The sequence below is a fragment of the Aotus nancymaae genome, unplaced genomic scaffold (genome assembly GCF_030222135.1).
Source record: "Aotus nancymaae isolate 86718 unplaced genomic scaffold, 86718_ANA_hifiasm-v0.15.2.pri h1tg000020l, whole genome shotgun sequence".
In the NCBI taxonomy this organism is placed as follows: Eukaryota; Metazoa; Chordata; class Mammalia; order Primates; family Aotidae; genus Aotus; species Aotus nancymaae.
In genome coordinates, this window is record NW_026988432.1 from 40,813,699 (window position 1) to 40,834,143 (window position 20,445).

At 45.0% G+C, this 20,445-nt stretch overlaps 1 protein-coding gene across 3 annotated transcripts in view; it reads right to left on the reverse strand.

Annotated features, from left to right (window-relative positions):
* The window catches only part of FHOD3 (formin homology 2 domain containing 3), a 496,822-nt gene extending 486,088 nt beyond the window's left edge, over positions 1-10,734 (reverse strand). For all 3 annotated transcript variants that reach the window (XM_064379256.1, XM_064379255.1, XM_064379250.1), the window contains exon 1: positions 10,471-10,734. In XM_064379256.1, coding sequence (XP_064235326.1) covers positions 10,471-10,635 — 165 coding nt within the window. In that variant the 5' untranslated portion in view covers positions 10,636-10,734. The remainder of the gene's footprint in view (positions 1-10,470) is intronic.
* Positions 10,735-20,445: the final 9,711 nt, after the last annotated feature.

Below are 20,445 nucleotides of genomic sequence, written 5' to 3' on the forward strand. Positions count from 1 at the left end.
TCATCTCTACATGGCACCTGGTGGTATTCCAAGTTCAAGTGTCATTCTTGGAGGTGACATCAGCTGCACAAAGAAAGGAAGAAGTCAGGTTGGAGCTGGGCTTCATAACTTGGCCTGGCTCTTCACCTGTCCGACACAGATTTAGAGACCATCTTTCCAGCTACCTCCAATGCTTAAAATGAGGGAAACTGCTCCCATCCAAGAGGAAATCTTCATTGTTTAACTCAGCAACTAAACACTGAGAATTCATCTTGAGGAAGTAATCAAATATGAGAAAAAAAAATATTTTTCTGCAAGTATGTATTACAGCACTATCTGTATTTTCCTTACTGGCAACTACCTAAATTTCCAATAGTTCAATCATTCATGCACTCATTTAATGAATATGTATGAAGTACCAAGCATGAAAAAATTTAGTATTCAAGAAGAAAGAGCACTTTCCCTCATGGAACCTGGGAACAATAGTTACTTGGATCGTGGTACATACATAGACTGGATTACCAAACTGTCATTAAAGATGATGTGCTCCAAGAATATTTAATGACTTGGGAAAGTATTCAGATATTATTATGAATAGATGTTAAAATTCTGGAAAGACACAAAAGTGTTAAGAGTGGTTCCCTTTGGGTGGTGAGAAAAGTGATTAGTATTTCTTCAATGTGCTTTTCTGCAGTCTCCAAATGTATCCATGTGTTCATTCTGTGATGGGAACAGATGTTTGTTGCATAAGGGAGGAATCCTTGTTTGTCAGTCTTTCCTTCCCTGAATCTAGCTTTGTCAGTAGTAACCTCTCTCCAGCAACATCATCCTGATTCCACACACACTGATTAAGTGGACAGCTGCATGGAGCTACAGTGTGAAGATGCTTTAGACTACAAGGCACATGCACATCAATCAACACATACTGATCTGAGTGGTAAAAACAGTCCATATTACACAGCTTTCTCATGGGCATAAACCAGCTCTTTACTTCTGCCACCGCAGGGGAAGGTAACAGGTATGGCACTTCCAGCAGCCCCCTCTAGACACTTTCTGCAGGTTGTAGGTCACAGATCACTCCATGACCAAACCCTGGGGTCATGGTTCTTGTGGCTTATCCACCCTATTTCCATCCTCTTGAGCACAACCAATTAATTTTCAAGGGCCATGTCCATCCCCATCTGTGGGGATATGAGGACCCATCTCTCCAAGTACAAATTAGTGAGAATTGGTCTTCTAAAAAACAAAGCTCAGGCCGGGCGCAGTGGCTCACACCTGTAATCCTAGCACTTTGGGAGGCAGAGATGGGTAGATCACAAGGTCAGAAGTTCAAGACCAGCCTTGCCAACATGGTGAAACCCTGTCTCTACTAAAAATATAAAAACTAGCCAACCACGGTGGTGCGTGCCTGTAATCCCAGCTAGTTGGGAGGCTGAGGCAGGGGAATTGCTTGAACCTGGGAGGTAGAGGTTGCAGTGAGTAGAGTTTGTGCCACTGCACTCCAGCCTGGGTGACAGAGCAAGATTCTGTCTTAGAAATAAATACATACATATATATATATATATACACACATACATAAATCTCAAAAACGGGAAAGGCTACACTTGAAGGCTGGGGAGAAACTGGTCACTATGATACACGAAGAAGCCAGAAGGCGCTTCTGGCAGAGGCTTTACACAAGGGACTTCTGCAAAGAGATGGCTGAGATGAGCAGACTATTCTTTCTCCATTCTAGCTCTAAATCATGGTTATCCACTCACTCAGCAAATATTTTCTATACAATTACTATGTGCCAGACACTGTTCTAGGGTCTTGAGCTACACCAGTAAACAAAACAGATTTACAAAAAAGCAAAAACAAAACGAAAAATTCTGCCCTTATGGAGAAGTGGACCAACTACTCGAAGACTTTGGAGTTTGCTCTGAATGGCAGTAGGGCTAAGGGAGGTTTGGAGCAGTGATATGACCTGACTCTCATTTTTTAAATGTCTCTTTCCTATTTGGCTGGTTGTCTAGCCTGTTCTTCTACGTTAAGATCACTGAATGGACCACAACTGGTTTTAACTTTTCCTCTCTTTCTATTAATGGCTATGTTCTAAGGCAAGCAGGAAGCCTCCACCTCACCAGACATCATCAAGACTTACTGTAAACTACAGTGATCAAGGCAGTGCAATGTCAGCACACAAAGCCCTAGACAGACAATGGACCCCGGAGCCCAGAAACACACTCAAGGCTGTGGAAGTGATACATCTCAGAGGCGCCAGTGTAGACTGTGCTCCGAGCCCTCCACAATCCCCACCACTTGGACACGCAAATGACCCCTCTGTCAGCTGCTCTCCCAAGGGCTCTAGCACCCATGCCCTTCCAGCTGCAAGCACATATGTCATGAAATCAGAGAACCACAGCCACTAAGTCTCCCAGAGATAAGTTTCCTCCTTATTGTTCAGAAGGGTTAAAAGCTAGGTTTCTAGGGTATAGCACCCTTAACAATATTTCATTTTGCTTTCATTTAGTCACATACAGACATAGGATGGGGACAGCATCCTGTCAACCAGTTATCTCAGTCCCAGTGTCACCAACCACATGCTCATTTTCAGACTCTGGGAGGGTTGAGGGAGGTGACCTCAAATCATAAATAAAACCAAACAGATGTGAACGTGATATAACATGCATTTGGTATAAACCTCTTTGGTCAAAATTATGGCCAGTGATTGGCTGCAGGCTTTGTGTAACTCTGGTTTAGCCAAAGGGATCCTCCTCCTCATTCTCTCCCCCAAGGAACCCCACTCAGAATCTCCAGCCTGTCAGTGACCAGCCACGCAAGCTGGTAGCATTTGCCCATCAACTCATTTGCTATACTCCCCAAGCCACTCTTTGGCTCTGATCAAGCAGTCAGAAGATGCTTTGGTTATCTTCTATTCTGAGAACTTAAAAAAATCTTGGGCTTGTCCCACACACTCTGGTTACAGCTCTGGCATTTCATTCTCTGCTATAAAAATCAGTGCATGATGAGGCATCTCAGCACCAAAGGAGTTACTTCTTTGTTTTCTCTTTTTCAAGAATGTTAAAGATACTCAATGACAAACTAATTTGTTTCAATTTTGCCAAGTCCAGGAATAGCGTTCTATGTTGACCTGCAAGTTGTTTAACATTTTCCCTTTTTTCAACTTGATCAAAAATTTTAAGATTTTCTTTTCTCACATTAAACTCTAAATGTTTTTCCTTGGAGTCTAACATTTTAATTTTTAGATTACGAAACTAACTGGTGAAGAGGAGTTGGATGTATCTATTGTAAATAGATACAATATAGATTCCATTTGTTACTATGTGTTTCTAAAAACAGAAACATATATTTTTGCTTCTAATTTTTTTTAAAAATAATTGATCTTCCTCTCTCCTCAATAGTTGATCCATAAATAAGTTCATCTGACCATAGGAAATCAACGTTTACTGTAATTATAAGGGTAACCAGGTATACAATCAACTTACATTTTCAGGTACATTAGAGCATCACTGCCATTCACTATCAACTGAAATCCTCTTCTGAGGCATACTTAAGGTGGAAGCAGAGCTGGCTCACTGGGATCTGGGCAACACCCCAGTGTGGCTATGCAAGCATGTCACGGGCATCAACAGCCACTGGGAAGCTGAGTGCCTTTTATATATTGGTATCATTTATTATAGCCTTAGTAACTTCATAGTTCAGTGATAAAAATTTAGGAGCCTATACGGAAACCATAGGTATAATATCTCTACCTTAGCATTTCCCTTACTAAGCTAATAGTTTATGTAACTGACAATTGTTTACTTCATCATGGGAATTGATTGAGCCTAGAAAGACACCCTGAACATAAAAAGACAGACGACCTACGCTTGTTTTTCTAAGATCCTAAGGAGAACACAACAGAGTAGGAAGCAAAGTATCAATGGAGGTATGAAAAAAAAAAATCCACTGATGGTTAGCCATCTTGGCCATAGAAAACGCACTCAGATCAAACAGTAATGCTTAATGAAAGAGCTCTGATCCCAAAGGGACTATTGAAATTTTAACCCAATTTCTTTTAGCTCTTTTGTAAAAATATTTCAGCATATGAACGAGTATAGAAAGTAGTATCATGACCCCTCCCCACATGCCTATAATCCAGCTTTAACTCAGTCCATCCTGTTCCACCTATATGCTGACTCACCTACTTGTCTCTTCTCCTGAATTATTCTGAAGCGAATTCTAGACATCATATAATTTCAATATGTACCTGTGAAAGATTTAAACTCTTACTTAAACCCAACCACAATACTATTATCACACTCTAAAATTAATGATTTTAATATTAAATATCACTGCTGAAATGCTCAAGTAATCTCAAATATTTATTTACAGTGTATTTGAATCAGCATTCAATCACAGCCACATATTCCCCTTGATTGACGTATCTCTTCAACCTCTTTTTATCTAAGGTTTCCTTCCATCTTTTTCTTTCTTTTGCAATTTATCTGTTGGAGAAACTGTTGGAGAAATTTCTTGCAATCAGGATTTTGCTGATTGCATCCCTGTGGCAAAGCTTAACATTCACTGTAACTTAATTTTCCCCATTCTTTCTAACTTAGTTCTGAACAAAGTTCAGAACTGGGTCCCCCAGCTCCCCCTCCCCCTCTGAAAAACTTCTAATTATCTCTGTGATGGAGCAGACGCTGACAAACCCAAGATTCTGAAAATGGCCGGCAAAGGAGGACCCAGCTATGCCTCTAAACCAACCACAGGCAACAGCAGTGTCATTGAGAGATGAGGTGTGGAGGTTGCCTGGAGCAGGTGATCGCCGTCCTCTGAAGATAGAAAAGTTCCCAAGTGTTCAAAAGTATCATCTTCAGAGAGAGAAAAACTATAGAGAGAAAAGGAGGGTGGGGGAGGGCTGTTCCTGAGGTGACCTCAGCATGTTAATCAGTTTTCAAGTCAACACTATTAAGAACTAACATTTCAGAGTCCAGAGCGGGAGGTCAATGGCAGTCCTGTGGTTTTCCAGAGGAACTCAGGTTGTACTCCTAGGACAAAAGGCATATGCACAGAGCATCAACCCTGGGAGGACTTACCAGAGTACAGCCACTTAAATCACAGCACTGTGACAGCAGCCGCATGCAAGGGCAATGCAGTCAACCCTACCCCACCCCCACCCACACAGAGAGCATGTGCTCTGCTGGTTTTCTAATAATGGGACACAGTTAGCAACAGGATTTGGAGGGGGGGCGGGAAGATGACCTTAAATCTTAGCTCTTTCACTTAAACGCAGTATAGCCTTAGGCAACATGCTTAACCACCTGTGCCTCAGTTTCCCCATATATTAATTGGGGATTCCTCATCTGCCTGCCTGCTAGAGTTGTTGTGAGGACAAATTAAGCTATACATTGAGGCCTACAGTGTAGCCTCCAGAATAAGCTCCAGCATAGGCATAAGGGATACATAGCAGCCCCTTCCTCCCAAAGATTGATGCCAGTCTATTCCACCCAGATCCTTGCAAGGGGCCATGACAGCACCTGCTGGATGTCTGGCTAGGTTACCGATGTGGTCTGTGGCCATGCATGAAACAAAGCCAAATGACCCATGAAGGGTTCAATCCCATGATCCTGATCTCAATAGCGAGGCTCCAACCAACTGAGCTAATTACAGTGGAGTTAGATTCGACTCTGCTTACACGAGACACTCTTAGCAGTTCATACAACATTCAACATTCTTAAACACTGTTGTCCTAAGATGCTATGACACAACACACTTGCCAAGTTTACTAATGATCTCATCTTTTAAAAATCTTAATGTAATGTAGCAAACAGATGTGTCCCTTAAGAGGATTAAGGTGGAAATTCATTAGTGCAATAATACCAGTGGATTTGTGTTCTAAAACTAACACCAATCAATCAACTTAGTGCACATTCTATCTTAGCACTTCTCAGCTTCGAAGGAAATACTAGAGAACTGAACAGCCAGGTCTTCTTCCTCAGGGAAGTTATCTGAGAACAGGAGAGACAGTGAGAACCTCTATGTACTGAGACCCTGACCTAAATCGCCTGTAATCCATGTTCTTCAGACTGTAGTGTGCACAAAAATCACCAGGGCATCTTGGTGAAGTGCACGTTCTGATTCAGCAGGTCGGGGGAGGTCTGAGTGTGTGCATTTCTAATAGAGGTCAGGTGATACACAGCTCACACCTGGAGTAGCTAAATTCTAATCCTCACTGCAATCGGCTGTTTACAGATGGAATAGCTGAGGCAGTGAGGCAACCACAAAGACAAAGGTAGTGAGAAAGGAATGAACACAGTACACTCAAGGCTAATCCAATGAGAGGAGGCATGCTGAAATGTGGACAGGCTGCCCGGAAGGAGAACATTCAGGACACAAAAGTGAAGTCCTTAAGAGCTTAGACCTGCTGTCAAATGCCAACTTGGAACTTCTCACTTGTGTGACCTGGTGACTTCCTTCCAATCTTGGTCTCTCCTTCTATGAGTTGCAACAGTATTAGTACTTGGCCCTGGGGGTGGCCATGGGCTTGGTGAGGATCTGATATCCCTCTAGGATGGTTCCCAGCTCAGGCAAATGCCTAGGACATGACAGCTATTATAACCCCACTCTGTGCAGCTCACTACAGGCAATAAAACATTTCCCGAATTAAATCATCAAGTAATAGTTGTCAACTTAACATGTACACTAAAAAAGCATAGAAGTATTCTACAGTACCAGTGTTGTCTATCAAAGTGAAAAAAAAAAGAATCCTTATATCATTAAATGCCAGTGGCATAAATCAATCCAAACACATTTTAAGCTTTAAAAGGTCTATCATTCTATGAATGCTACTGCAGAGGCATTTTTTTAAAATTAGAACTCCTATAATTACCATTTTTCTTTAAAAATATTAAGCCAGAAATAAACACCTACTGTTGCAGCATTTGAAAACAAAAACTAAATGCCTCACTTAGCCCAATGTAGAAAATATAACCACCAAAATGAACATCTCCCCAGTGAAAATACAGCACCTGTTTTGAACCTTTTGTTACAAAACTAATGTTTATTTAATCATATTCCCTGGAATGAGGGTTTTTTAAAAATAATGTATCAGTTTAAGAAATAAAAAATGATAAAGCTTAATAAGCACAATCTCTTATTTTTGCGTAAGATGACAATTTTCTTAAATGAACTCCAACTTCTAATGGAGTCAGCAGACATGAACTAAATTAATATATCTTTAGGTTCAGAAAAGATGTCCACACTCAAGTTTCAGCCAGGAAAGGCCTGACAGGTTGTCCAGTTCAAAGGCTGCCAGCACAGGAGAATCCCTAGGAAGAGCTTTAAAAATTAGGACCCTCTGAGGGGGCCTTCTCAGCACTGCTTACACGGATACATTTACTTTAAGAAAATTCACCCAACTGCACACTCACACCCTGTACACTTTTTGTATGTGTGACCTACTTCAGTCAAAAGTTTACTCCCAGCCAGGCACCAAGGCTCACACCTGTAATCTCAGCACTTTGGAAGGCAGAGGCAGGCAGATCACTTTGAGCTCAGGAATTCAAGATCAGTCTGGGTAACATGGTGAAACCCCATGTCTACAAAAAATACAAAAATTAACTGGGTGTGGTGATGCATGCCTATAGTCCCAGCAACAGGGGAGGCTGAGGTGGGAGGATCACCTGAGCCCAGGGAGGTCAAGGCTGCAGTGAACCATGATCGCACCACTGCTCTCCAGCCTGGGTGACAGAGTGAGACCCTGTCTCAAGAAGAAAAAAAAGTTGACTCTGTCAGGGACTTGAATGTGCAGGGAAGCTGAGACCACGCAGAGTGTCTGCCTGACCCACGCTTATGCTCCTCCCCTCTTTGTACCACAGAGAATGTACTCCTTGCATAGCACTCCACTTCTTGTCAAGACCAGGCTCTGTGGGACCTAGAAGAAGCATGCCTTGTGGTCCAAAAAGCCTCACCGGTGGCAGGGTCCTAGGTTTATAGTTCACCCACTCCCTCAACAAACCCCCCAATAGCTAATTCACAGGAGAGTTGATAACTACTCATTCCCACCCCTGACTCTGAACTCTGTCAGGTCAGGAGTTCTCCTTCAAGGCTCTTAGTTACTTACAACATTCACCTGTCCCCAGGCGTAAAAGTGTTTGGCCCTCGAAGGTAGTGGGGTGAACCCCTCCAGTTAATGGAACAGAAGCTCAGGAGGCCTGGTTTCCGTCCACAGCCATATACCTGGTTCCCAGAACAGAACAGCACTGATGCCCTGAGTCACACAGGGCTGGTCTGAATCTCAGTTCTCCACTTCTAGCACAAAAACTGGCTTATTTAGTCACTCAGCCTCACTTTCCTCATCTCTAAAATAGGGACAAAGTCCCTACTTCATGGAGCTGTGTAGTATTAAAGGAAAGCATGCATTGAGAGCCTGGGTGGGGCATACACTATGCCAAGTGCTTGAAACTCTTCAGCTGTTTCTATCACAGGTGGATCATCCAATTTTAAGATTCTCTGATGGAAATTATTATCATCTTAACAACATGAATGTATACCTAGGCACATAAATGCCCTGACTTCTGCTTTACAGAACTCTCATCAATAAAGTCAGTTGCTCATTCCGCTGTAGATCAGAAAAACTGCCAGACATCTAAATACACTGGGTGGGGGTGGGGGGCTGTCTCTGAGCAAAAATTCTGAGACTGAGGCTGGCTGGCCCCCAAAACAAAGGTCAAGGGTCTCTGTAGAACCTTGTGTGGTTCTTTTCTTCCCACAAGGACACCTGAGAAAGTTCTGCAAGCCAGTGCAACTGCTCTGCTGGGGCTTCTAGTTGGGGGTGAGGAGCAGCGGGCAGTGGGGAAGCATCAGGATTTCCTCCTACTAGACCAGGATCAAGACTGTGGGGCTGTTCCACCAAAACATGAAAACATACTGCAGCTCCCAGCTTGAAAGGTCAACCATGTATATAAGGCTTGAAATCCAAGGAAACCACTTCAAGGTCAGACAGGACCACAATTATGAACCTTCGGTGGTTTCAACAAAAGATCACTGTAATCAGAGACCGTAATGGCCTGAATAATCACGATGAAGAAGAAGCTCTTTGAAAACTTTTCACTGAATCAACTAATTGAGAAGAACCAAATAATTTACAAGTGATTCTGATCAGCTAAATACAGAGTACATCACTCTGGATGATGATGACCCTGTGTCTCCCAATCAAATGTGCTTTTGTGGCCAGAGAGGTTTCCATGACTATCCATCCTGAACCAACCAGGAGAGAATGAGATGGAAATGCCCCATTCCTTATTCCTAAAAACGTTACTAATTAAGTAGAGGAAGGAAGCACTGATACACTAATAGAGAGGAAACCACCACTGCCAAAGTCCACCAGCTCCTTCACACAAGCTCCTCCTCTACTTGCAAAGCAGGTCAACATCATACAGACATCCGAGGAATTTTTTAAAAATCAATTTTGTTCTTTTGGGCATCAACGCTTATCTCTTTCAAATATGTGTCAATGTCGATCATCAAGAAATAAATCATCTCCAAGCTTTGATATGAATCTTAGGAAGAAAACATACTGGGAAGGTAATTCTGCAAGCTGCATTCAATCTGTTTTCAGTGGCAGGAAGGGTTTTCCTGGGTAACTAAATGATTAGCTTTCAATACCCAGCTCTTTGCAACAAATGCTTTGCAAGAGGCCTGTCCTCCTGCAAAAGCTTTTTTTTTTTTTTTTCAAGAAACCTCTCTAACTGGTAGACTGAGAAGTCTTTCTTCCCAGGGGACACTCATTTCGGGCTGCCAGGCTGAGGCTTTGTGAGCGCGCCGCCCCTCCGCGCCCCCGCCCCTCCTCCCACAGCGACTGCTCCTCCAAGGTTCCCAAGGCCACCTGCTTCTCAGAAGAAAAGGGGGATACCCTGAGCGCTATCGCAGTGCGCGGCCGGCGTCTTCGGCGGCGCCCCGGGGAGGAGGAGGAGGCGGTGTCCCCGGGAAGCGTGCTTTGTCGCGAGGGTCGCGTGGCCGCCTGCCGCGGCCCCAGAGGCCTGAGAGAGGTTTTGTCCCGGCCATCGCTCAGGGCTTTCCTCCAAGGGGCATGAGTCCCGTGGGGCCCCGCTTATTCCCGCGCCCCGCTTGGTGCCCGCCCGAGTGCGGGGGCCGACTGCCCGCGTCCGAGCCCCACCCCGCCCACCCGGCCGAGCTAACGACGCCGCGCCCGGGAGCTTTCTCCATCCCGCCTCGGGCAGGCTCGGCACCTGCTCTGCCACGCCCGCCCCCGGCTCTGGCTGTCCTTCCCGCCCGCCCCGGAGGGTCCTGCGCCAGCCGGCGAGTACCCCGGGCTCCTCTCTCTAACCGGGAGGGGGGTCTACCCTCGAGCGACGGTCACCCGGGGCCGCGCCCAGCCCAGCCCAGGGGGCCCGCGAAGCCGTGGCCCTCGGCGCTCCCACCCCGGCGCGCACCGCGGCAGGGGCTGCGTCCAGGGGGCCCAGCCCACCCCGCCGGCCGTACCTTGTGCGGCGCCCGCAGCAGCCGATGGACCCCCGCCAGCTGGGTGCCTAGCGCGAGGTCCTCGCGGAACGTGAACAGCGGCGGCCGGCTGGGCTCGGGGAAGTTGGTGCTGTTGAAAGGGTCCGTGTCGTCCAAGAACTGCACCCGGCAAGCCAGCGTGGCCATGATGCATCCCTGCCGCGGGGCCGCGGGCCGGGACGCCCGGGTCGCTGCGCGCAGGGGAGGCCGCAGCCGCCGCTCGCTGGCTCGCGGGCTCGCAGGCTCCGGCGCGCCGGGCTCAAGCCCGGGCTCCGGCCGCCGGGGGCGGGGCGGGGGCGGGGCCGGCGCCCCCCCGCTTCCCCTCTTCCTCCGGCTCCTCCCCTCCTCCCAGCCCCCTGTCCCCGGCCCGGCCCGGCTGCCCGGACCCACTGGACCGCCGCCGGGAAAGTGCTAGGGAGGTGGCTTGCGCAGCATCCGCAGCCCTGCGCCAAAGGCCGGCGGATGCGGCGGCGGGGCGGAGGGCCCAGCGGGAGGACTTGGCTGCACGTGCGCCCCGCGGCCCTGGGACGAGCTGCACCCCTCTGAGCCTGTAGGACCGACTTGTAGGGGGCGATTGGGGGGGTGCGACGGGGAGACGGGCGGCCCTCTGACTTATTCCCTACCCGGAGAGGGCTTAAGCCCTTCCAGATGAAGGCGGCGGCGGCCGGCTCTTGCTGCCCGGATTTGGAATACCCCGGCAGGGCACCTGGAGGCCAGGGAGTCGGCTCCGGCAGCAAGAGGGGCAGTGGCAGCGACCCGGAGCCCCAGCTAAGGGTATGGGGAGGTTTCCCTTAGGGACAAAGAAGCTAAGAAAGAGAAGGGTGCGCCAGGGAACTCAGGCCACTCTTAGGCACAAGCCTAGAGGCGAGAGGCATGGAGGCTGCGAGGCTTCCCTGAGGGACCCCCAGCGCCGGGCATGGCCCCCGGGGGACCTGGTGGGTGCTGCTCAAACTTCTGTATCACCACGGCCTCTCCCCAGTTAGGCCTCCGAAAGCCCTAATTGGACCTTGTGGGGCCGCGGGGGCTTGGGAGGTGGGAGCGCTTCTGGCAAGGTCCCCGAATTGCGGGGAGCCGGGGATGCCCTGGTAACCGAGGGACTGGGAGAGGAGGTTTGCGTCCTCCCCGCCCCTGACTGGCAGGAGCAGCGAGACTCGGCCCTGCCTCCCACCGCTCTCCTCGCCGCTCACGGGCGACCCCCTTCGTTTCCAAGGAGCATTCACGTTTCTCCCCATTCCCAGGCCACGGCCAAGTTCCGGGTTCCTCCCTGCCTCATATAGATCGCCCTCATAACACCCAATCTCTCTTAATATACGAGGCTTTTCAAGGCGACTCTAACGCGTCTCTCTCCCTTTCCTCTGGTTTCAAGGGAAAAGAAACCCTTGCTCCTACTTAGCAGCCTCACCCACATCTTTAACCTCTCCCTCTCCGTGATGTCTTTCCCTGCCACACATACACACTTATGCCTGGTCTTAAAATAATTCCACGACACTTCTGCTCCTTCCAGCCGAACTTCTAGCTCTAATTGTTTTGTTATTTAACTCTTTGAATGAGTCCTCTAGACTAGCCATCCCCAATTTTTTGGCACCAAGGACCAGTTTCGTGGAAGATGATTTCTAAACGGACAGTGGTGGGGGCGAGGGGTGGGGGGTGATGTTGGGGGAGGGAGGGAAGGCAGATGGTTTCAGAATGAAACTGTTCCATCTCAGATCATCAAGAATTAGATTCTCATAAGAGCGCGCTACCTAGATCCCTCGCAGGCACAGTTCACAATAGGGCTCTCACTCCCTTGAGACTCTCATGCCTCCGCTCACCGGCTGCTTACCTCCTGCTGTGTGGCCCGGTTCCTAACAGTCCATGGACCAGTACCAGTCTGTAGCCGTGGGGTTAGGGACCTCTGCTCTAGACTGGACCTACACCAACTTCCTCATCTCCTCATGGACAGAATACTAAACGCACAAATTCTTCCCCTCTGAGATGGGCCACCCGCACTTCCGCCTCCCTCCTCACTGAGCGAGCCCTCCAGTCCCAGCCACCCCATTTCTTATCACGTTCCCAACCCGGATCCCAGCCTATCCTCTCAGGGACCCCTTTGGGTACCTGACTTGCTCCTCCTGCCCCATCTACCAAGTGCCTGCTACTAGTGAGATTACGCAGTGCCCCCACTTCCACCCCAAAGCCCCTCAGCCTCTTACTCCACTGATGCTGCTGCAAGCTTCTGCCACTTTCCTCCACCCAGAAATCAGTCAATAAGGAAAATAGTTTCTCCAGAATGACTTCCAGCACCCTCTCCTCTTCCTCTTTCATCTTATTTTTCATCTCCTCTCCATCCCCCATCTCCCACTTCTCAGAAGGTGACCAAAGTCCTACTTTTCCTTCCATTCAAGGCTCTGCCGCCACCTGGACCCTGGGTCACTCCCTTCCCACTTGCTCTTGGCCGGGGCTCTACCACTGATCCACCCACTTCTACCTTCCTCCCCTCGCTCCTTACCCTGAGGCCCAGGGCCTACTTCCTGATGTGCAACTCATGAAACCACACAGGGCCCTGCACTTTAAATATTTAGCCGTTGTGTCTTGAATTTTTTTAATACTTTTTAAGGAGTCCCAGCATTTTTGCTGTACACTGGGCCCCACAAGTTATGCACTCAATCCTAATGAGAATAAATACTCAAGTGTTTTCCATCTTAAAAGCTGCATCTATATGAAGCCCACTTCTCACTCTAGCTCCCTGGCTTATCTCATTATCACTTCCTAACCAACTTCTGAGAGAGAGCCTTATTAATTTCTCAGCATCCTCATCACCTTTTCTCCACACTCCATGACATCTGGAGGGCAACCCCTTCCTGCCATTCTAAGATTATCAATGCCAGCCTAATTTTCTTACCTGGAAGACACATTGGCCCTGCTACTCACTTTCTTAGCAGCATCTGTCACTGTGGTACCATGGATGATTCTTTTCTCAGACTCTCATTCCCTCAGCTCAATAGCTCTACCTCCTGTAGGTTCTCATCCTCCTCTGACAGCTCCTTCTCAAGTCTTTCTGGGCTCCATCCTCCTCTTGGTCTCATTCACATTTCCTCTAGATTTTCCTGGCTTCAACCCTCCTCAACCTGCATGCATATGGCATCCAGCTCTATGCTCACAGAGGAGTCCCTCTCCTCACTTCTAGTCTCTGATTTTCACTGGGCAACTCAACATCCCCATCCTGGTTACCACATCACACTCAATTACACATTCAACCCAACACCCCAACCTGGCTGCCCGTCCAGAACCTCTTCTGCAAGGTTGCAATCTGCCAGACTGCTTTACCTGCCTGTCTGCTGATTCCAATGCTCTCCAGCCCTTGGAGCGTAGAACACCACAGCTATGGCTACTGTTAATTTATTTTGTGTTGTCACTAAAGGGAAAACTCCTCTGAGGCAACAACCATGCCGTATTCATTTCTATGCCTACCACAGAGAAGACACACAATAAATGTCTAACAAATGTGTGAACATCGAAGTCATCTTTGACTCCTACATCTTGCAATTGGTCACTAGGACTTGTTACTGAGTCAGCCTCTAAAATATTTCTCAATTCTTCCCTTCTCTCTAGCCCTCACTTTCTATACTAGTCTTCTAATGACTTCCCCAGACTTGCATCCTGCATTTGGTCTTCCACTGGCTTTCCCAGAGCCAGTGATCATTCTAAGATGTGTGTTTGACATGTCACACCACAGGGTAAAATCCTTACATTCCAAATCCCTTAGCACAAATCACAAGGCCCTCTAAGACCTGCCTTAGTCTACCACTCCAGGCTCATGCTTGGTCATTCCCAAGCTTCACTGTCTGCTTTCAAGCCACGCCAAACTTATTACTGTTTCCCAGACATGCTGAGCTTTTTCATGGTGAGCATCTCAACCTAGATTCCTCTTCCCTATCTAGTTAGTCAGCTGAACCCACTTACCCTTTAGTTCTCATTTCTAATGTCAACTCCTCTGGAGAGCCATCTCCAACTCTACCCCAAACAAGGATTGTCTGTCTTTCTTCTGTGGTCTCAAATTATACATGCCCTTACTGTAGTACTTTTCATGCTACATTGTAAATTCATGCTTGCATATGCCTACTCCACTAACTATAAGACTTTCAGGATTGGAATTTTCCCTCCTCAATTTTAATCTTAGAACTTCAGTGACTGGCACCTAAAATGAAACCTTCAGATTTTTTAATTAGATAGGCTATCCTTAATTCTTTTATGTATTTTTGCTTTGGCAACTCCCTTAAAACTGCCATTGCTAATAATTTTTTCCTCTAACAGCCAATTTTTTTCTCAGCCTACTTTGGAAATTATTTCTTGGTAGTAATGTAATGATTTATCTTAATTTAAAAGGCCAAGAGTAATAAAAAGTTACAAGAAGATATCAGAACAGACATTTGATCCCAGTTTACAACACCCCCCTTAATATACACATTATCCAGAGCCACCTGTTTCTAAATAATGTGAGTACACTGCTATACTTTTATCTATCCATTTTAGATAATACAGTGACCTTCTATCACACTACGTGAGGGTTGTAGCTTCTTTATAGTCTATTTCCTTTTCCAATGTTGTTTATCACAATTTTAGTCAAATTCTGATTCAGTGATTTTATTTTTTTTTTAATTTATTTTTTTATTTTATTTTATTTTATTTTTATTTATTTTTTTTAATTGCATTTTAGGTTTTGGGGTACATGTGAAAAACATGCAAGGTTGTTGCATAGGTACATATGTGGCAGTGTGATTTGCTGCCTTCCTCCCCTTCACCTATATCTGGCATTTCTCCCCATGCTATCCCTCCCCAACTCCCCACCCCCCTCTATCCCCCCCTCTCCCCCCCAACAGACCCCAGTGTGTAGTGCTCCCCTCCCTGTGTCCATGTGTTCTCATTGTTCAACACCCACCTATGAGTGAGAACATGTGGTGTTTGATTTTCTGTTCTTGTGTCAGTTTGCTGAGAATGATGGTTTCCAGGTTCATCCATGTCCCTACAAAGGACGCGAACTCATCGTTTTTGATGGCTGCATAATATTCCATGGTGTATATGTGCCACATTTTTCCTGTCCAGTCTATCATCGATGGGCATTTGGGTTGGTTCCAGGTCTTTGCTATTGTAAACTGTGCTGCAATGAACATTCGTGTGCATGTGTCCTTAGAGTAGAACGATTTATAATCCTTTGGATATATACCCAGTAATGGGATTGCTGGGTCAAATGGAATTTCTATTTCTAGGTCCTTAAGGAATCGCCATACTGTTTTCCACAATGGTTGAACTAATTTACACTCCCACCAACAGTGTAAAAGTGTTCCTATTTCTCCACATCCTCTCCAGCATCTGTTGTCTCCAGATTTTTTAATGATCGCCATTCTAACTGGCGTGAGATGGTATCTCAACGTAGTTTTGATGATTCAGTGATTTTAAAATTTATGATATTAATATTGTTCACATCTGTGCAAAGTGGTGTACATGATTACATGCCCTTTCTTGTACAACTTTTTGTTTTTCCTCAAGTTAATGTTTGCCTCAATTTTTTAAATTTGATTATGTTTTTCTTAAACAGCCGGCTAAATCGTCACATATCCTGCAACAGCCCTACAAATGCCTGTCTTAATATTGTCAAATAAGCTTTCCGTTCCATCCTTCTGATCCAATTTGAAATGTGGCTCTCTCAGGACTATCCTCCTGGATATTTTCCTAGCTTTTCTCTTGTGCAGGAACCCCTGGTTCCCAGCTCACTTACCTTATTCTTTCTTAGTTTTACACTCCCATTTTTTGTAAGTACATACTCTACTAGCTTTCTGAAAAAGGATAAAGTTTTGAAAAATTGCATGTCTCAAACAATCTTAATTCATCGTCCTAGAATTTGCCTCGGTGTAGTAGTTTTGTTGCCAAAGATGGCTACAATAATTCCTCCTGCCCCTTATATTCTCACAATTTTCCAATATGACTTCGCCACTTCTCCTGCCACAAAGTGAAGTCTATCTCTCCACTCCCTAAGTTGGGGAGGCTTTGTGACTTGATTTGACCAATACGGTGAAAGTGACATTGTGTGGCTTCTGAAACTAGGCCTCAAGGGACATTACAGCATCTGCTTTCACCCTCTTGGAATGCTGGCCTGAGACTACCATGTGAAGAGGCCAGGTCTAGCCTAGGAAACCTGGTAAGGAAATTGCTACTAAAGACTGAAAAAAATGGTTACCTGTGTTATGCAGCAATGAAAGAATTGACAAGACAATTGCCTAGAGTATTTGTAAGATAGAAAATGTATCTAATGAGCTTATAAACTTGGCTAAGGAGAGCTTTAAACAGTATGTTGGAAGTGTCTGTTGGGTACTTGCAGCTGCATATTACGAGGAATTCTGTTTGCAAGCGGAGGAGTGAGTAGTTAAGATTTGCTGGGTTATAAAAGAAACAATTTCTCATCCCTAGTTTGTCCAGTTAGCAAACACCTTCAAAGTAAGAAATAACTTTGGTAAAGATCAGTTTAAAAATGTGGTTGTAGGCCGGATGTGGTGGCTCACATCTGTAATTCCCACACTGGGAATTATTTACAATGTAAAAGTTACATTACTTACAATGTAAATTGTAATGTAACTAAGTTACATTACTTATAATGTAACATGAAAAGTTACATTCAATGTTACATTGTAAATGTAATTCCCAGTATGGGGAATTACAGGTGTGAGCCATTGCGGTTGGCCTACGACCACATTTTTGAGGCAGGAGGATTGCTTGAGCCACAGAGGTCAAGGTTATAGTGGGCTATGCTCATACTATTGCACTCCAGCCTGGGAGAGAGAGCAAGACCCTACAGCTACGGAGAAAAAAAAAAAAAAAAAAAAAAGCTAAAACGTAGTTGTAAGACACTTTGTTAGGGTCTCAGAGAGATTTAAGGCGGTGCCTAGCAGATCTTCTCATTTGGACAAAAGGGCTTCTAAGAATCTTAAGGGTGGTGTTCCACAGCAGTATGACAGGCCCAGAGGAGGAAGAATTATAGGTGTAGTGTTTGGCACATGGAGTAAACTCTAATAAGATTCATAGAAAATCCACGACATTTTTCAGATAGTTGTATTTATGAAAGCACTGTTGGCTTAGGCTAAAAGGAACTGAGATTGTGCAAAATAACAAAAACTTCTGGAACTTCAACCTGAAATGGATAAGAAGCAGACAAACATAAAAAAGAATTAAATCGTGTCCTTTGCAGCAACTTGGATCAAGCTGGAGGCCATTATCCTAAGTGAAATAACCCAGATACAGAAAATCAAATACCACATATTCTCACTCATAAGTGAGAGCTAAACAACGGGCATTCATGGGTATAAAGATGGAAATAATAGGCACTGGGGACTCTAAAAGGGGAAGAGGAAGTAGTCAAGGGTTGAAAAACTACCTATTATGTTTACCAAATACCATGTCAATACTGTATTCACTATACAAGTGATAATTTCACTAGAATCCCAAACTCCAGCATTATGCAATATACCCATGTAACAGACCTGTACCCGAATCTGTGATAAAATTACTTTAAAAAAAAAAAAGCTAAGAAAGCTTCAGCTGCAAACATGCAGCCATTTCTTTTGGGAAAAAGGCTGTATAAGAACATGGAACTAAGGGTCATGGAGAACAAAAAACTTGGAAACCATCCCAAGAAGCAGAACTGGGCCATACTCTCCTGGAGTAGGAGAAGCTGGCAACATGTGTCTACCTGGAGTTCAGCATTACTATGAACCAATAACTGCTGTGTTTCTTCCAGTCTGTCTATTTTTACTTTATTATTATTGTTATTGAGATGAGGTCTCACTCTGTTGCCCAGGCTGGAGTGCAGTGGCACGATCCTGGCTCACAGCAACCTCCGCCTCCTGGAGATTCTCGTGCTTCAGCTTCCAAGTAGCTGGATTACAGGTGCATACCACCACAACCATCTAATTTTTGTATTTTTAGTAGAGATGAGGTTTCACCATGTTGGCCAGGCTGGTCTCAAACTCCTGGGCTCAAACAATCCACCCACCTCAGCCTCCTAAAGTGCTAGGATTACAGGCATAAGCCACCACACCTGGCCCCAGTCTGTCTATTTTTAAATGAGAGTGCCTCTGGAAGTTATTCTGTCCCAATTTCACCATAGTATATTGAGTGTGAAAGGGCCACACACTTTGTCTTTTTAGGTAACAGGTCTCTGCATCAGAGCAGTTGTATCTGAAAAGAAAGTCCTCATCTGCATGCAGATTCAAATAATGGTTTCCTTACCACTATCCCGGCCTCTGCCCCCTGCCCAGTTCTAATACCAATGTCATACAATTTAGGGGTTTGTTATGGTACCAATTTATGTTTTATTTAGTCTTTGTTGTACCAGAAACCACCCCAAAATGTAGTAGCTTAAAATAACAACCATTTTATTTTCTTTGGATTCTGTGAGTCAGCAATTTGAGCTGGTCTAGCTGGGATTGCTCATGTAGTCGCAGTCATCTAGAAGGTTGACTGGGGCTGATTGGACTAAAATAGCTTCCTTTCATACCTGGTAATGTATTCTGGTTGTTAGCTGGTTGGTCTGGGGGTGGAGGGGGGCTTCAGTTAGAATGATTTCTCTCTCTTCCTTGGGTTTCTCATCTAGTAGGTCAGATCTGGCTTCTTCACACTGGTAGACTTCGAATAGCATTCCAAGAGGTCAAGAGTCGAAACTGCAAGATCTCTTGAGCCCTGGGCTTAGAAATTATGCTGTATCACTTTCGCTATTTTTATTTTTGGTTGAAGTAAGTCAAGGCCAGCTTAGATTCAAGGAATGGGGAAATCGATTCCACTCCCTAATGGGAGAAGCAAAATCATATTGCAAAGAGGTCCAAGTACCCAGATATGAAGGAATGTTGTAGTCATCACTGCAACAATATAACTCATATGTTATATAACTCTAGGTTAAACTGATTTTTTACTCAGAATATTGAGGCATTGCTTCATTATCTTCTAATTTTTCTTGTTGCTATTGAGACTATTAGTGCTGTGGTATAGCTGGTCCTCTATATCTGTGGGTTCTGCATCCATGGATTCAACCAACTGCAGATTGAAAATATTCAAAAAAAGGAATGGATGCTTGCATCTATACTAAACATGTACAGACTTTTTTTCCTTGTCATTATTTCCTAAACAATACAACAGCTATTTACATAGCCTTTACATGGTATTAGATATTATAAGGAATCTAGAGATGATTTAAAGTATACAGAAGGATGTGCATAGGTTATATGCAAATACTACACCATTTTATGTGAAGGACTTGGGCACCCATGGATTTTGGTATCCAAGGGAGGTCCTGTAACAAAACAACCATGAATATCAAGGGACAACTGTATAGGTAACTCTACATTGTATAGCTAACTGTTTTTTCCCTCTCCCTTTGGAAGCTTTTTGAACCTTCTGATTATTCCCAATATACTGAAATTCCATGATGAGTCGTGCTGTGGCTTCTTTTTCATTCATCCTGTTGTCATTGTATGGATATTATTTAATCCAGAGATCCTGCCCTTTGATGTAGAAATGTTCTTATATCTTGTTTGCAATCATTTCCTCTCCTCAGCGTTCTCTGCTTGCTCTTCCTAAAACTGTTATTCAGATGTTGGACCACTAAACAGATTCTCTAATTTTCTTAACTTTTCTGCCCTGTTAGTCTCTCTGAATATTTTCTTCTACTTTTTGGGAGATTTCCTACACTGTATTTCCTTTTTTTCTACTGAATGTTGTATTGCAGCATCCATGTTCTTTACTTTTCAAGAACTCTGTCTTGTTCTTTGATTTTTCTTTTTAAAATATCTTGTTCTTATTTCCAGGATTTCCCTGATACTATTAACTACATTTTCTTTAAAGTTTTCTTCTTTTTGCTGCACTGTTTCTGTGCACTTTGGGTTCTTCCTTTCTTCTTTTTCAGTTTTTTTTCTTTTATAGTAGACATTTTCC